The sequence below is a fragment of the Neodiprion virginianus genome, chromosome 6, assembly GCF_021901495.1.
Source record: "Neodiprion virginianus isolate iyNeoVirg1 chromosome 6, iyNeoVirg1.1, whole genome shotgun sequence".
NCBI classification, from domain to species: domain Eukaryota; kingdom Metazoa; phylum Arthropoda; class Insecta; order Hymenoptera; family Diprionidae; genus Neodiprion; species Neodiprion virginianus.
The window spans coordinates 2,233,060-2,251,669 of NC_060882.1; the positions used below are offsets into that span (position 1 = coordinate 2,233,060).

At 45.5% G+C, this 18,610-nt stretch overlaps 1 protein-coding gene across 1 annotated transcript; it reads right to left on the bottom strand.

Annotated features, from left to right (window-relative positions):
* Positions 1-429: 429 nt before the first annotated feature.
* On the bottom strand, positions 430-17,707 carry LOC124307240 (uncharacterized). The gene is made up of 9 exons (XM_046768752.1): positions 17,545-17,707; positions 7,285-7,596; positions 6,871-7,227; positions 5,369-5,839; positions 4,009-4,319; positions 3,555-3,681; positions 3,212-3,449; positions 2,946-3,099; positions 430-902 (listed from the first exon to the last, which is right to left on the bottom strand). The coding sequence occupies exons 2-9, from the start codon at positions 7,549-7,551 to the stop codon at positions 530-532; spliced, it is 2,298 nt and encodes a 765-aa protein (XP_046624708.1). The 5' UTR covers positions 7,552-7,596; positions 17,545-17,707; the 3' UTR covers positions 430-529.
* Between the last annotated feature and the right edge of the window lie 903 nt (positions 17,708-18,610).

Sequence of the window (18,610 nt, forward strand, 5' to 3'; positions counted from 1 at the left end):
CCAATATGCTGTGTAAGGCACATTTACTGTACGAAATACAAATTAGGTACTTTGGTATAATGTTATACCCATCTACCTCGTCTTGTGTTTCAAATTTATTTACTAAACACAACAGAACCCCGCAGACCTCGTATCTTATAACGTTGGTGTCGCGTTACCCTGAGAGAGGCTGTAAAACTAATTGAAACCTGAATTCTCAGCATTACAAAACAGAGCCAAAGTTTTGTATTCTTAAACATAGAAACTAGAGGAAAGTTATATCCATATTTCATAGAGTAATTACAGTCCTAATTAGGGAAATTTATAGCCCGGAAACTAAGAATAAGTCAAAACAGCGAAATGCAGGAAAGTACCTATTTTAAAACCAGTTTCAATTTTTATTCTTTTTCTTCTCAAACAGAAACAAGTCCCAGCAGTTTCTCGAGGCAAATCACTCGGCGCACAAGCAAAAAGCGACGCTCGACGCTTTTGACGGTCGTGGGCGGATTTGATCTGTGCAATATAAAGGGTATAAACCGCTTTTCAAAGCCTAGGGGTCGAGGGTGAGGTCGACTTCGTCATCCGCAGGGAGAAGATCCTCCGCGTCTTGGGTTTTCCGTAACGCCGCGAAGCTCTGAACATTCGGCGAAGCCGCGGTTTGTTTTTTTCCGGATCGGTAAAGCGGGTTGGCGAATCTACTCCCGATTCCGCTCTCCTCCTCGGCGTATTCGTCTTCGTCCTCGGCGACGATATCTCCCGCGGCTGTAGCCAACTCCACGTTCGAATCGGGCGTGTTTTGAAAACGGGCGAACCTGAACGATCGAAAATGCAATCTCGGCTTTGTTCCGCTTCCCGATGCCATTCCCTCATCTCTGTTCTCCGAAAAATGAACACGCATTGCGCTCCAACTGTCCTCGACGATCCTGAAAAGGTTCTTGATTTAAAAACAATTTTTTTTTTTTTTTTTTGTTGGTGGTTTTATCGAAAGTTTGCAACGTTGGGATTCGGAGACTTGAAATATTTTAACATTTAAATTTTCGGATTTGCGCTCAACTCTTTGGTATTGGTTTTAGTAACGTTAGAGTAAATTGAACATTGCAAAATATCGTTATTTCGTAAACTTGAAACGATGTCGATATGAGCTTGAATTTAAAAGTACAACTATGTTTTGCTTTGTTGTGATTTAGCAAATTTCGTTTGTACAAACTTCAACTCCAACCTCGTAATTATAAATATGATCCGCGATATTTTAATAGACTAGGAACTCGGCTGCCTCGATTGTGAAAATTTATTTCTAAACTTTTCCTTACTTTCATGGTACAGAGGAAAGGCGATCATTCGTGTACAACAACGATGATAATTTTTCCGAATACCTGCGCGTGAGGATAAATTATAATCTTATTAAACTTCTCCCGCGGTCGAAGAATCGTCGAAATAAAACAAATCACAGCAGTTTTCGCCCGAAGGTAACCGCTGGGAAAAGCTGATCAAGTGAAGATGAGGAAAAGCAAAGAAAAGGCGGAGAAAAAACGGAATAAAAGAGGGAAAAAAAAGAATCGGAATAAAAGAGAGATTCCAGGTTCCAGGGACGAGCTGGAGGGAATTATGCTTGCGGTAAGAGGGGGCGTTCAACCAAAGTCGAAGTTGTAATACCTACAAGTATATACCCACCGGCGAGGGCGTAATTTTCCACATTTACTGCCACCACGCGGTGTTACGCGAAGAGCGCTGCCGAGTTTATCTGCCCCATTCCGAGCACGAGTCGTCCTCGACGTCGACGTCGAGCGAACGAAGAAGGCATTTCATTTGCGCCCCCTCGACGATGCCCCCCGCCGACTTCTCATTTACTTACCGAGCCACCCCCAACCCCCGGCCCCGAGTTACTTTTTCCCACCCCCACCCCCACCTTCCCCGTCACGTTATATAACCACCCTCAGATACGTTTCTGCCGTATATATCCGCCCATCTGTGTGTGCCGGATGTTTGCCTGTTTGCATGTTTGCGCCTGTGTTTTTTACCCTCTCTTCTTATGCTTCGCGGACGAACGTGCAGACTCGGTTTTACCCTCCATGTACGAGTGTTTAATTAGTCGAGTTCGCGGCAATCGGACGGACGAGTGCCAATCGTTTTTCCTTCCACTTTTCCGACTCTTCGCAGGCAGTTTTCTTCTTTTTTCTTTTTGTTTTTCTTTCTTTTTTTTTCATCCTTACATCGACTCGTTCACGATCGGCTCTCCCCGCCGGGGCCTTTTTCACGACCACGGCTTCGACCCTCGTTGAAACTCAACGGCTAGACGTGCAAGGGTGCGAAAATTCTGCGATTTTGATTTAAGGGTCCTTGTGTGGGATGGACAGAATTTATAGGAAAACGGTTTTTGAATGGTCGTTGAATCGAAAAAAATTATACCATTCGAGAGCGTTGACTCTGTTTTCTGCGCGTTTGTGAATTTTATCGTCTCGAGTTTATAACTTTTTGATACTTGTAATTGATTGGAGCGGTTATTAACTTTCTAGAATATTCGTATACAATAAAACCGTGAACTTCTTACGGTTTTTCTCTCTCGCGGCTGCTTTTTTTTTTTTAAACTCATTTCTTTCTTCTTCTTGTGTGATTAAATTTTCACTCTGGTCATATATATATATAATATACTTATGTTTATACACGTAACGCGCTCTTTTATGTGTAATTTAAACCCCGAGCTGAATCACAGTCACGAAGAAAAAAAAATCACATCAGATATAATCCGCGGGGTAAAAAAGACGTGGTAAAGAACGAAAATGAATTTCTTTGAAACCGATGCTGGAACCTTGGAAAATGATTCAAAGGAAAGAAAGTCTGGCTCGTGGCAGACAGAACATTGTCTTGAACCACGGAGTGTGTCTCTTTGGCAAACTCTCCCATACATACACCTTATCTAAATCCTTCAACATACAGGTATTATTTTATGTGAACAGGCATGTACTTACTCGAGTAACGGGTACCCGAAGTAGGGGAAGATGACGAGAAAAACGAGGACGACGACGACGAGGGTTCCGAAAATGGGCAACAGAATCGTCGCGGTTTTTGACATGGTCAGGGCGAAGCCTGTCGTCTCGGTGTCGACGATCTCGATTCCCTGCTCTGGAAAATGGACTCGGGTGTCATGGTGAGGAAAATACTTTTCCGTAAACATGTTACACGGAAATTTTGACAATATTTGGAAAATCGATAACAAAGGTGAGAAAATTTGAACCTTTCAGAACGTTGGCGAGGGCGAGTATCGCATCGTCGATCTGGCTAAACGAGTATTTCCCGTCTTTTCCAGCTATCAAAATTTCCCCACGCGAGTCCCACGTACTACGGACGTACCAGGATAAACTGCTGCCATATCCCGACAAGCCTTGGTCAGCCATCTTCTTCAACAAATTCAACGATGTCTTGTCCGTCACTTTAACCCGGCCCCCGCAAAAGTCGCAGCAGTGACCCTCGATCTGTCGAAAATGAAGCGAATAGAGCCGAGGATGATGCGAGTAAATAATGGTAAGTCGGCTCTTTGACGGAAGCGGGCAGCGTAGGTAAAGAAAATTGGAATTTACCCGGATGGGGGTGTCGCAGATCGTCTCGCAGCTTGATTTTACGACTTCGCACACTTCCTCAAGCATCTCCCTTCCGGTTCTTTCCGGCTGGCAAGGACAATTAGTGCAGCTTCTCAACCCGCTATACCTGCATTTACAATGTCCAATAAATATTGATGGTCAGAGCAACGTAAAAAATAAAATTATATTACAGAGATTATTTTCAATGGGAACAACTGAAACGCTAGGGTAAAAACAATATGGCTGCCGTCGACTCGCTTCGGACTTTATTTCCCTTCTACAATCGCTTCCGTCGATCAACGGACGCTGAGAATTTTATCCTGCCAAAGAAAACGATGGCAAGAACAGGTTCGTCTATAATTTCACCTGCGAGGAAAGCCTGAGAGCCGAGAATTCGGCCTCCGAGTTTCCTTCGCCTGTATCTTTTCGTCCTTATAATTGCAGGTATACGCACTCGACTGATGCCGGTCCCGCGGCGAACTCGCTCCGAAATTTAGCGTCTCTCCAGTCCCATGACGGCATGGTTCCCAGGTCACCGCTCAGCCTTACACCCTTGACCTTGACGCCCTCGGCGTTTGGCATTCGGACGCTGAAGACGCGGTCCGGTGCTGGGAGGACGACGACGTCATCCTGACACGGAAGTCGCTCGAGGTGAGGAATCGCTGCCAGCGACCTCTTCGAGGACCAGTTGTTCGGATCCGCCCAGAGCAACGGACCTTCCGTTTTCCACTCCGCCGTTTTTGCCGAGGAATTAGATTCGCTTATCTATATAAAATCGTTGCAATTCGACACGGAGGTAAGTTTTCACAGCAATTTTGAAAATATTTGCGTGATTTCAACGATGGTAATTACGTGGTAAAGAAAATTGATTCTTTGTCAAATCAGCCTTATCGGACTGCTGATCCATTGTCGATCCAGCAGGGTTGAGTCTGAAATTCTATCTCGCGATCGCAAAGATGAGAAATATTTTTCGTACAAAAATCAAATAACTTTATACCTATTCTCAAAACTAGTCAGCAGTCTGGAATTTCGGTTACGTCAGACGTAAAATTTGCAATAATTTTACCCCCTCCTGGTTGTTATATTACGCGTTTTAACAAATGAACAAGATAGAAACTGCATGCAAAGAACGAAGCACCGAAAGCGGGAATCGTAAAGCTGCACGAGATTGCAGCATGCAATCGCGACAAGATATCTGTGCCCTCAGTTTTATTCCCGGTGATTAATCAACGGGAACCGGAGCCTGTGGGGCTTCGATTGCCGGTAAATACGACGGTGCCGAGCAGCAAGTGACGGTGCCTACAGGAAATACCTGGACGTCCAGGCAATATACTCGACGTCCCTCGCTGCGACGAGTCCGGGAGACGTTGCCCCGACGTTCGATCGCTGCATATAGCATTAGACGGGATATTGGAAGAGGAGGATTGAGAAAAAGTAAAACGAAAAACTAGAAAAACAAAGCTGCAGGGAAAACTTGAGTAGAGACAAAATTGAAACATCCTTCTCGAGAGCGCAGCCTCATAAACGTCCCACCAAATTCTCCGCAGGGTCAGAACGAGTGTTTGTCTTCACCGAAGTGGCCGAGGACCACGGGGAGCTTCCAAATCACCCCGCATGAACACCGCTTGAGCTTTCGCTAGGAATCTAATTACGTCGTCCCGGGTTTCTACTCTCATTTATGTCGAGGCTCGTCGCCCGCCGCGCAAATCGACCGCGAAACCCGAAAGCTCGTCGTCGAGTTGAACGTTAAAGAACGAGCTTTCGCAGGCGGGTCCCATTCGAAGAACGCGACCGGATTTCTAACCATTGCTCACCGTGAGTCGTCCTGCTTTTGGAAGGGCGACGCCTCCGTCCCGTGGCAGTTGAAGCCCGGCGACGTCGAGGACGACGTTTCGGGCCGGAAGTCCGACCGACAGTCGCATCTCGACGGGGAAAACGACGCGGCTTCCATTCTCGGGCACGAAATCGTTTACCCAGTTGCTCTTGGTGGTCCAGTCGAGATCCGGCCTCCAAGTTATCTCGATGCCCGAGGATCGCGGAGGGAGAATAACGACCAGAAGGAGAACCGGAAGGTACGATAATCCCCCGGGGAACCTCCACTTCCGGATTTTACACCTTTCGTTATACGTCGCGGCCGCGTTGTTCATCCTGGTTCTCGAACCGACTGACGGCCGCCTCGCTTTTCGCCTCGGACGACGGGCGTCGTCGCGTCTGATCCCATGGGAGACGATGTACGCCTCTCTCGGTGATAACAAATTGGAAAAATAGTGACTCTGCAGCAGCTGCTGCGTGCATACACGTCTCTATGTGTTTGTATACGTATGACACGTGTCGGGCTGGTTCATTGCTGGGTTTAATACGCACCTATCGTTAAAGTGGAGTGACTTTCGAGCGAAAATCACTTAACGACGGGGCAGAAGGTTGACGATACGATGGCGACGATGATATTGTCGGATTTCTTGTATATAATGATCGTATTGTCGATCGATGAAATCATCACGAGGATTACAGATAGCCGCTTTATTAGTTACTCACAGACAGGTTATACACAGGTATAAGTAATTCTTGATCGCTTACTCGTTAAGTTTGTTAAATACTTGTTGTTTATTCTTCGCTGCCACCTCAGGCGGTTGCAAAACGAAAACCATATCACCGCAGGTTAATATTTATATTACCTATTATTTCTCCAAGTATAGTTTACGGTTCTTTTCATTAATATTAATTCTTTTATACACTCAGAGCTTTTACGGGACCCCGCGCTCATATTATATACGTGAGACAAAAAGCAGGGCAGGCCAAGGCAGAAGGGAACACACAAATGTTATAATAATTACATACGATATGCGGGCATTTTCAAAACCGATCTGTCAATATACACTCATAACAGGTAAACATGTACGTGGTACATTACATTACAGGCGATAATGATTAATTCGATTAGCATCATAGAATACGACGTAACGGATCAACGCAAACGCAGGGATCAGTCGCGGTTCGTAAGGACGCGTGGGATAGACGGGACGGACCTTCGTCGTGGTGGCCGGTCTAATTCTCTCTTCCCTTCTCCCACTCTCTCTCTCTCTCATTCTCTCTCTGTCTCTCTTCGGCGTTGGAACCAGACAAAACAAACAAATCTCCGCCCGTCCATCGCCTGCTTCTTTCCCCAACTGACACCTTGATCCGAATTTTAGAAAAACACGCACCTGCGGGGGCCACGGGGTAAAAAAAAATTTGATCTTGAGAGAGGATTTCTGGGACTGCGGTGCAGACGGAGGGGGCAAGGGGGGGATAAAGAGGCGAAGAATCGCGGGGCCTAAGAGGCGAGGGCGATCTGCCGCTGATCCGCCTCTTCATCCCCGCCGAACCGCCGTTTACCGAGACCGAATTTGTACCGTCGACCGAATTCCGCCTCGCTGGGTCGTTTTCCCAATCCGAAATTGAACCGCTGTCCAAAATCGCCCCGCTCCTCCGCCCCCGCGGTTCTTTTTCCAAGACCGAAGCTGTACAGACGGCTCCGTTTGTCCTGGAGGAACTCGTCGAGCGGCTCCCGCAACTCCTCCTCGTAGTCGTCCTCCATCCTGACCTGGTTTCCGTAACTCTCTCCGCGTTTTCCAAGACCGAAGCTGTAAGGTCTCGCCCGCTTTCCCAGCCCGAACGAGTAGAGACGTGCTCTCTGGAATTACCGATTACAGGGGGAGTTGTTGCGACAGAGGAGGAATAAACCGCTCACCTTATCCTCGGGGACGACGCCGCTCGTCGACCACCGCTTCCCCAGACCAAAGTTGTAGATCGGGAGCCTCTTGTACTCGGACACGTAACTGTAGACCCGCTTTTCCGGCCCGCTCTGCAGACCCTCCGAGTCCAAATCCGAGTCGAGGGCCATGCTGCCCGACGAAGGTTGAAGCGGCATCGAGGACGCCGCCTCCTCCATCGTCCAGGACGGACCCACAACGGCCAAGACGCAGGAACACGCCAGCGCCAACGCGACGCTCCTCATTTTTTCACTTGTTTGATTATCGTTATTTGCCCCTGAATTTTTCACCTGAAACACCAATTTGGCGTATTAAAATTTGTTCGATTATAAAATGTTTTTGTATATATATATATATATACATATATATACACACCAGGGTGTTCAGAATAAAATTATTTGCCATTTTACACGGTGACATCCCGAAAAAAAATTAACTCAGGTTAAAAGAAAGGTTCTGTCAAAAGATTAGCGTTCTACGTTACATGAAAGATCGCGCTCAGTTGATTCTTCACTTTTATAAAATTTTTTTAAATTTACGAAGTATCGTGAATAAAATATTTTTTATTGCTTATGATTTACGTCGCAAAGAAGAACCACAGTTTTAATATGTCTTTAATTTAAGTCTCCCAGTTGATGTTTGAAAAGTGTTTCCGACCATTTTTACGTTATTAATTCAATACGTGAAATTTTAATTCAGGAGAATAAGATCCCCGGGATGACATATTTTTGTGTTAGTATACGGATCGTGATCTTTGGGTCGAATATAAATGTGAGGAAAGAAATGATAATTGAAGTGCTACAACTTGTTTCTTCGCAAAGTCAAAAAAATGGGAAAAATGAAACGAGCCCCGCGCCATCTTCCACATAACGTAGAACGCTCACCTTTCCACAGAATATTTCTATTGACCGAATACAAACTTTTCCGGGGTTGCGCAACGGTGGAAAATTGTAAATTATTTTTTTCCGAAACATCTCAACGCACATCTATGTTTTCATCGGAGAAAATATTTCTACGGATTCGGATTCATATAATTATGCTAAGAATTGATTCGCAAAGATGTATCGAAATTCATTAGCGAATTTATCGAGAATGAAGAGAGAAAAAATATGTATATTATATACGTTCGAGGCGTAAAATCGACCGGCGACCCTTAATATTCCGCCATGTTTCCGAGGTTTTTAACGCAGGGTCTACGACGGCAGGTGCGAGCGAGTTTCAGTCCGTTGCCGTTTACCCATTCCCATTTGGTGTCCCGTTAATTGAATCCCCCTGTAGTAATTTAATTATCTAGCCTCGACGCCCACCGTCCGCGCAGCAGTGGTTTCTTAACGACTTTTCGCTCGAGTGGTTTTTGAACCTCTTTGCTCTTACCCTCTGCAAATATTCCAACAGCCTCGTTCGGGGTGAATAAAATAACACCGCGGTTACCCCTAAATATATTGTTTCAATTTCCCTATTTTATACTAATTGTTGCCAATGCGATTCGCCGCTCGTTGCCGAAGTAAACTTTGCGTATAAAAATCAGAAAGTAGAAAAATGAAACGAGGGCGGTACGTCGCACGTCGGAGCATCCAGACGTTACGACCCTGTAGCACTTAATTTTCCCAGATGAGAGAACGAGAGGACTCCGCGTTTTATGTATATTACACACATAGCTCCGTGTGTAAGTGTGTCGTTATTGGAAATTCGATCCTCGTCCTCGGTATATATTAGGACAGTAAAAAAATGTAATTTTGAAGAAATTTATTACACCGTATCACTTGAACCCGAATATACGTGGTTGGTATTTGACCCAAGGTATAAGAATATCGTGCGGGCATGATGCAGATTATTGTCGCGCATTTGGGTTATCGGATATTATATTATATCACAGGTACCCATATTATATATTACGGTACCTATAGGTATAATACCCGCGACGCGTAGCGTGGATTCATGCTGATCTAATCAATTACGTTCGTACGTGCTTTAATCCTTAACTTCTTTCCCCGTTTAGCATAACGATTATTCGATTAGTACGTCGAAACTTTAGATACCTATACATGGTTCGGATATTTGAACGAACGAAAAAGGAAAACGAGCCGCGAGAACGGGGGATGAAAAATATGAAGGGTACGAAGACAGAACGGGATCGGTGAGCTGAATGGATGAAAGAAAAAAAACCTCTATATGCATCGCCCACTTCAGTCTGCAGCAGCGACCTTATAAGTCGTCGAAAATTCCCCGAACGATCAATCTTGGCCATTGATAAGAGTGGATCTATGGACGCGATATGTCCGCGGGGCGCATAGAGACGAGGTAATACGGACCCTAATTTTCCTATTTTTCCCTTTTACCCGCGTAAATTGGAGCCACGGAGGGTCAAGGCGTGTGTGCGAGGAACACGTGTAGGAGGAAGACATCGGTGAATGGGCAGAGTCTAATAAGCAAAGCCTGGAGATAAGACGTCCGCCGGCCGGTTGCAGGGGATAAGCGAGGGATGATTAATGGCTTCGTGCATCACGGATGGATGCTGTGTAATGTAATTCCCGCTAAGGCTTAATCACTGTACCCGGTACGTGAAAACGGAATTGAGAAAATTGATGAAAGAAGAGTGATCCCGGGAATTGGACGGATTATAGATATATAATACACGCCACGATCTGTATTTACGGAAAAGATTCCGACGAAGGATCGCAAATCCGCGGAGATGCCATTTCGGCATATTCTCGTGTGGGCTGATGTGTATAATACACGCACACGATATGCTCAAATATACCTAGAATATTTGTCCTCGGCTCAGCCCTGCGGTCTACAGACGGCATCTCGGATGACATTTTGGTAAAATCTTTCCCTCGATGTATCGTGAAATTGCGTCCGTACGAACAACAGTTTTCGGATAAAGGTCTAGCGGATGCTTCTCTTTTCTTGTACCGAATAATACGTCGAGCTGAAGAGGATTCGCGGTGAGAATGGTTGGAGAGAAAATTTTTAGTCGATATAGCGAAAAAATAACATGTTCCCGGATCAATTTTCTATCTAATTCCTAATCGACTTTCGTTGTGAGTATTAAATGCCCAATATCGTTGGAAACTTTTTATTTTTAATTAATGTTTTCGCACAACGAGCCAGCCGCTCCTCAGTTTTAATACGATACAATATAAAGGAGCCGATCTGATATTTTCGATGAAAAAACACCCCCTGTAGCCTGTATATATTGTATAAAACCAACGTATATACGACACTGTAAACTAATTATTATATACTTATCTCGAAGATCTACTCTATTATATTTCATTTACACCGGTGCAAAAGTTTGAAGCGACGTAATCGCCGGGGGAAAAAAATACGATCTCATAATCATTTTCTCATCGCTTATACTCCAGGTGCAACCAAGATTCTTTTTCGTCCTTTTTTTTTCCCATGAAGGTAATGAAAAATTGTCTCTCCAAAACGATAGGCGTTCAGGAATAATCATTCGAGCTATATAGGCAGTAAATTTTTTCTTCCTTTATACAGCCCAGCTCGAGATTATACAATTTTATCGTCGCAGTGCAGATTTCACTTTGAATTTATAATAGTCTCGTTTTTCGATACATTATAAATAATCTACAGCGGCCTGCATACGGTCCGATATATCACCGAGTGTAATATTCCTCTGTCGCGACGCTATTTCCACAGCTAGAAATCGCGGGGGCGGAAAGTTCTGGCGCAAGGTTGCCCAGGGATTCGGACGCAATTTACATTCCGGGAGCGGAATGGGTCAGCGTCGGAAAAAGGTTGGTGGAAAATTAAAACGATGATTTCGCTTGAGAAAAATTAACGAGAAATGAGCCGCCGGTTTGAAAGGAGGGGGGGATCGTCTTCGTCCGGTCGGAATCTCCGCGTGCGGGAGTAATTTAGCGGGGGCGAAAAACCGGAAGGCTAGAGAGAGAGAGAGAGCGAGAGAGAGAGAGAGAGCGAGAGAGAGAGAGAGAGAGAGAGAGAGAGAGAGGAGGGGGGGGGGGGGAAGAGAGGGTGGCGAATTTCCCCGGGCCGCGCGAAATGCGGAATGGGAAATCTCGACGACGGTCGGCAACAGGTGCCGCAACGCTTGGCGTCCCGACGCCTCGTGGCTGGCAGGCGGCGGCGTTTAATTCGCGCGTTGCGTCGCGAAGCCGCTTCGCGAGATTAGCGAGCCCCGCTTGCGATTCGCAATTCTTATTCGCAATCGCCGGCGGTGTCCTGCCGAGGCGAGATTACGCCCAGCATCCTTCTCACCACCCCCTCCACCCCCGGTAATTAACCTCGGATGCCAGACGGACCCCGGATTATGTGACTTGAACCTCACCCTAGTCGGTGGGGGCGAAGCTTCGCCGTCTCCGCAGATACCGAGATAAGGATTTCGCTTTCGGGCCCTGGAAAAATCCCTGGAAAGATCCAGCCGGTCCCTTGGGCGTCAAACTTCGCGAGATTGAGGCAGGAAATTTAAGGATTAATTTATATTGCATTTTTTATTTTTTCAAGTTTTTTTTTTATCTCAGATTTGCATGATCAGAAACTTGGGTATAAGCGAAGAATAAAAACGTCTGATCGACGAAGAATTTATAATTATTGACTCGAGGCGTTGAATAAGTATAATAATAACGATAATAAACTAGGTGTTCGAAAAGTGCACGAGGGAATTTTTTCCCTGAAAAAGATTCTTCTTACACGAAACGCGCAATAATATTTATGGACAAACCGAGGGTCGGAGCTGTATGTTTACGTTTGCTAGAGGGGTTGAGAAACAATTTTCGAAGAACAATACCGTACCTGTCGAATAACATTCGTACGAGTTTCAGTTCAGTTTCAGATAGCTACAGAGTCGTTCCAACTATTATATCCCATACATATCGTAATTTTCTTCCCAATTAACCCGCCGCTGTATCCACGCTGTGAAGTTACAAGGTGAGGCCGCATTCGTCACCGTACTATGTAAATTAAGAAAAATGCATCTACGGTAAGTAGCCTGTACTTATCTAACAACACGAATCTTGACGATATTCGTCGAGAATGTACGTTCACCGCATGTACACGTATAAAGCGTAAACAGCTCGAGGTATATTATATCTGTTTTCACCTCGTTCTCCGCGATTTCCTTCCGCACCTTCACACCCATCGGTGGAGGTTTAATCAAGAAGATTGGTTCTACTGCCTTGTTTATCCGAAATCGCGTAGGTATCTGCCTTCCGCACGCAACGAGCGAGTGTTTCGTGATTTCAAAGGGCCCGCCGTTAAAAAACCACCTTTCAATAACAAACGGAATCAACGTTATTGCCGGTTCATTGATCGACGCTTTCGTTGGAGCTTGAAAATTGTCGTCGCAATTGAATGGATGAGAGAGATACAACCGGCCGAGCTGAGAATTATGCCGCGGACGAAACTGCGCCGGGGATTCAACCGGCACTTGAAATTTCACGAGGCCGAGGCGACGGGGGTGGAGGTTAACCGGATATTGGGGTGAGTTCTCGGAGCTTGCATCCTCAACGAAGCTGCGCTTATATAACTTTTCCAAGCCGGAGGAATCTGCCTTACTTATTATAATGTCCCGGAGGTGTGTATAAGCGGGCGAACGCTGCGGGATAATTTAACGACGCGAGACAGAGAGAGAGAGAGAGAGAGAGAGAGAGAGAGAGAGAGAGATTCCTTCCCGACTCTCCTCGAGAATTTTCACACCTTTACGTACCCGCTGATCCGGTCGTTCCGGCTGGAACTCGCGGAAGAAACGCGAAACGCGAAACGCCTTTATTACGCCACGTCTGTACGTCTGATCTAGCTATGCGCGGATGGGTGTACGTATAGCCATGCAACCGAGGTTCGCTCGGTTTATCGTCTCTGTCATTACCGAGTAGGACACCCACCGCTGTTCTTGTTGTCGTTACTGTTATTACTTTGGTCGTCGTTTCCGACGGCGTTATTGCGCGACCCGCGAAATCCGGCGGCGAGTAACGAACGGACCGAACGGTTAGGTCATTTTTCTAATTCCTCGTTTGATTGCTATCATGACATAATGGGCGATGCACGCTGGGCGGGAAATGATTGTGTGGATTATTGGGGGAAACCATTTCTTGGGCGATATACGCGCTTGGACTTTACATGAAAAACCTACGTAACTGTAAGAGAGACTGATAGTTTAGGAGGAATTAATTAGCGAAGTGACTTTTTGAAAACGTTGCTCGCGTGGCTGCTGAGTGTGCAACGGGGCTTTGAAACGTTGGGAAAAATATCGTGAGATGAAAAAGTAGACGGAGAAGGAAGGAGAGAAACGAAAGGGTAAGAGAGTAAAAAGACGCGTGTAAAGCAGAATATAATAGAGAGCTCTTCCGAGGTTACGTGAACGGAGGTAGACCTCCCCTGAGGACGCATACGCTGCGGGAAAAAAATTGTTTTTTTTTTTTAAATATTTTTTATTGCTATTCGTTTTGGATCCCTTTTTAAATATCTTTTCTTGTTTGTCGGTACTCTCTTGTGGCCCCCGACTCGTTGCAACGGAGCTGTTTGGATCTGTACGAAGAAAAACCAATTAAGTTGACTGCACTCGCGTATATCCCGCGATATAACACAAGGCACGTACCTACGAACGCACACCCGTAACGCATAACGCAAGAATGAAAATGGGAAACGTGAAAACGTGGAATCGTTACAGCAAATAAGGAAAAATTATACACGAGTGCGGTGGATATGAAAACGTCAGTGCCGGTTACGAATGATTAATTGCACGAAGCGTTCAAACAGCGATGCGCGACACTTTCGAACGATATATGACGAATAGAGCGACGAGGCACTTTGATTGAGCGAATTGAAGCGAAAATCATTTTATTTGTCGTTGATTCGCGTAGCTGAATCGCTGTGGCTCGGCCGGCGGAAAAGCTCTGTTGAAATATTATTTGCGGTAGGAACTGAGCATCGTGAGAGGGTGGATTCGGTTTTGAAGTCACCGCGAATGAATCCGGGGGGAATAAGATGAGGCTATTCAAGATTTCGCCTCGTCGAGTGTTTCACACGGGCCGGATATCTCGGGCAATCTTCTGGGGTATGTTTTGTTGATTTTCCCGGTGATTGGTTCTCTTGTCAGAAAAATATCAGGCAGGACTGTTGACTTTTTCTCAATAAATTGGTTACACGCAAGTTTCGCCGGGGTTTATGTAATTTTATACCCGCTGTCGTTTAATGAGAATATCGATATTCAGGGAGGCGGAAGATTTCGTACCGATAGTAGCGAACCTGTATTCCGAATGTCTTGGTAAGTTCTCCGAAGACATTGCGAATTAACTGGTGTACAGAAAAATAGACCAAAACAAAAAAAAAAAAGAAAAATAGCTTGAACAATCTCGTTACTCCAGAGAGAAAGAGAGAGAAAGAGAGTCGAGACTTCTTGCAAAGGAATACCCTGCGTGTGTTTTTGCTATCGAAGAAGCCGTGCCAAGTGTGCATCGAGGGAAGTGAAGAAAAAAAAAAAAAAAATGAAAGAAAGTAAGCAAGAAACAATAACGGGTGGTGGGCCCCGATGGAAGAGAGCAATGAAATAAAACGGGGTTACAGGAAGATACGTATAAGGTATACGTATACGTGTAAGGTGTCCGCCTATATACAGTGTAATAAAATAAAAATTACGAACAAGCCGATGGAGAGGATCTACGCGGCGTATTTTCTCCTGTTTATTATCGTTATACTCCGCGTTTCCTCTCGAGTCCGCATTTCCCGCATAGAGTTGGTTTTTCACGGGGATGCATAGCCGCCCATTTAGCCGTGACAAAGCGTCGATCTTCCGTGATCAGTGATCGGAGAGCGGACAACAGCTGCTGTTGATCACCGGGAAACTTCGTGGCAAACCCCCCGCCTCGGGGCTTACGAATTAGTCCCGAAATTGAATAAGCCGAGAGATCGAGCCGCGACGTCATCCCGGCTCTAATAGTCCCGAAAACTTGCCGAGGCTGGATGAAAATCGCGAGGCGTCGTCGCGACGAGGAGGACGTCACTCGTTCCACTCTGCCGAACGAACGTCACTCAGCCGACGCCAAGATGACGGATGAGAGTCCGTCGCTGACGCTGATCCTTCGGCAACGGTAGAATTGCCAGCTGAAAATTTTCTCCGAGGAACACGAATTTCGAGGTGTTAACGCAACCGCGGAAACTTCCTGCACGCCATGTCTCGCGATATTGTCGAAATTCCCGGAGAAATATTCACCTTTCCTTTTCCTCTCTTTATTCACGCAATTTTATTTTAGAACAATTTTAGCGACAGTTGTGCTTTTTTGGATCGTAAAACGTTGTTGGCATTTTTCACGCACTTTGTATCTCCTATCGTCCGTTCGCCTGGGATTTTTCATTTTCTTTCACCGCTTCGTTCAGCGTTTTTTCAACTGCATACGTTTATCTAATTCCTAACGTCTTCGAAAGCTTAATTTATTTGGTCATTCAAACTCTGAAAGTTCAATGTGTTACTCTTTCTGTGTTTCTAATGAAATTCGGGAATGGCGAAGGACCCTTAATTTCAAGATATACAGAGTACATGTTTAACTTGAATGATTCAAACCGTTGAAGAATATTAAGGAAAAACGTTAAATTATTCGCCAGGTCTCTGATAATTAGCTGTTACGTAATCGCAATTTTAGGCGACCAATTTCCCTGTCACACTAATGGCTGATCCGGTTGACGGATGGTGCCATTTTTCAGAACCCCACAGTCGGTGGAATCCCCGATATTCGTCGCAAACGAGACACGAGTCTCTGGTTTGTTTGTTATATGTTTGGCAAAATGAATTTTCGTAAATTTAATTTTCCACGCGCAGAGAAAAGCTCGGCGTGTCGCGCGTACGCGCCATACCGATCCCTATCCCCTTTTCAAATTTCCACATACACTCTCCGTCAGAAATTTGCCACAAACTAAGAGGACGGAATTTCGCATCGTCTGCTAGTCGAGATGTCAGTCGCTGTGACGCTTCGCTGTTTCGCGATATTCCGAAGGGTTGAATTAACGAGGGGTGAAAATACTTGCTCAGCATACCGTTGATGGGAATCTTGCACTTGTAAGCAGGAAGAACAAGTTAGCGCGGTTTTCCTTAGATTCCCTTCGTTTTCTCGAGTCTTGGAAATAAAAGATCGAGCTGATTCCTGTGGTTCGATCCGTGAAATTCAAAGATAAAGAAAGAAGAACGCGTTTCTTTTCCGCCTACGAACGATTCGGACGAATGGGAAGGGACAAGGTATGCAGGGATAGAATCGAAAACAGACGCCTAGCTCAGGCCACGAATATCAATTTTCTACGTAGGTACGATTCTCTGTCATGTAAAATACAACCGCCTACTTATTATCGTACAAAAGTATTATTTGTGATGGAATGACACACATTTTTCAAAATTTTCTTCCTAAAAATCTCACCCGTAAAAGTTTTTTTCTATACCCGTCTTACGATTTCTAAACGAAAAACGTGAAATAATTGTAAAAATTCTTATAGATAAGTATTTGTAATTTAGGAAATTCCGGAGTCGCGTTTCGGGTTACGGCATATTCGTTGCGAATAGTTTATTATACCCTTACAAGCGGAACAAGCTACAACCCCTAAGCCATAATCCGCGTGTACAAAGGCAGTAAAAAAGTCAGGCACGCGAGCGCTTTGCCTCGAAGGATGAGGAGGCGGCTTGTCAAAGAGGCTCGACTAAGGAAAGGCCGGGAGTTTTCGGCTGACATCGGTATTGTTCCACGCCCGGTGATCTTAAGCCTCGATAATAACGTGCGGCTAATAACGAAATAAGCAGGGTTACAGAGCGGCTACGCGGCTGGAATGAATACCCAGATTATACCCCGTAAATCCTCAATCTTTCCTCGTCTTGATCCGTTCTCTCCTCAAACACGAGGAGGAGTTGCGGATACACAGCGAGATTTTCCCCGCCACTTTTATACACCTCATCCCGATATTATCTTTCATGCTGCAGGCGGGCGTGACATATATGTATACATATATATATATATGTATATATATGTATTGTGTTACATGATATAGAAGCGGACGATTCGATCTACCTATTGTCTCAAGTGAAATTCTAGATCATTGGCTGTAGGTGGAGGGCGAATAAAATGAGAGCCTTGTATCAATCGTCAAAGCTCTGCGTCGGGGAGGGAAATCGTTTCTTCGCCGCGAAGGCGTTTCTATTTCGATCCCTCAAAAAGCGCGAGATTTTATAATAACGAATGAGACGAAATTTCCTGCGGTTATTTCCCGAAGGAGAGACTCACCCTCCTCGCGCTCACTCTTCACTCTTCCCGGATCTCAGTGGCTTCCAGATCTCTTCGTTCCTCCGCAGTGATCGACGCTTTGACAAAAGCTACTCGCCTGCCTTCTTACTTACTTCCCGATTCACAAGCACAAAAAAAACCGGCACGCACGTTGCAGTCGGCGTGAGAGTGACGGCGAGGGCGTCGCGGCGCCCTCCTATATAACGAAGTTGAACCCCGCGCTCGCCGCCGTAGCCGTCGACGCCGCCGTCGCGACGCATGACGATATACACACCGAGAGCTTCTCGTCTCCGCGGGCCAATTGCAAAACTTCTCGGGGATGCGGTCGGTTTGTAACCGCGTCTCGGGAAGTCGAGAAATGCGACAAGCCTGTGCCGATAATGAAAGGCTAATTAATCGGGAACGACGCGGCTCGGTGTTTTGTGCTCGATGGTTTAATATCCGATCATCGAATCGTTCCCTTTGACATCCCGATCGTAGGCCCGCGAACTCCTAGAATTCTGTTTCGTCTTTTACGGGACGACGCCGCACGCCGCACGCTGTGAATGTTACGCTCTGATACGGGACGCGTTAATTAAATTCGCGTCTTGTGACGCAGGAGCGTACGAAGCTGCGGGATGCACAGGGAGAGTCGTTTTAGTTTCATTTTTATACCTCGACATCCGAACTTTAGGGTTTTAACCCGTAAAACCAATTTTTTAACCCTCTCTACTCGTCATGACGCCGTAAAAATGAATGGGCACTTCACCGTATTAGGGTACCTATGCGGCGGCGTCCCATTATACGAATGGGAGGTGGGGAAATTTTGAAAAAAAAAAAAAAAAACAATTCCAAAACGTTACACGCATACGCGACGAGTCCTCCGAGAATGGATCTCTCGATGAAAATGTCCGTTGTGATTAAAAAAAAAAAATTTTGTTTTCAACTCTAAAAGCTCGCAGGGTGTCGACTTCGCTTTATGGGCACGGAATATAACGAAACGCCAATGCAATTTATTTTCAGATTCGAGTCGATACGCAAGTCGTGCGTAGTTATAGCTAGACGATTAGTACATGAAAGTTTCTAC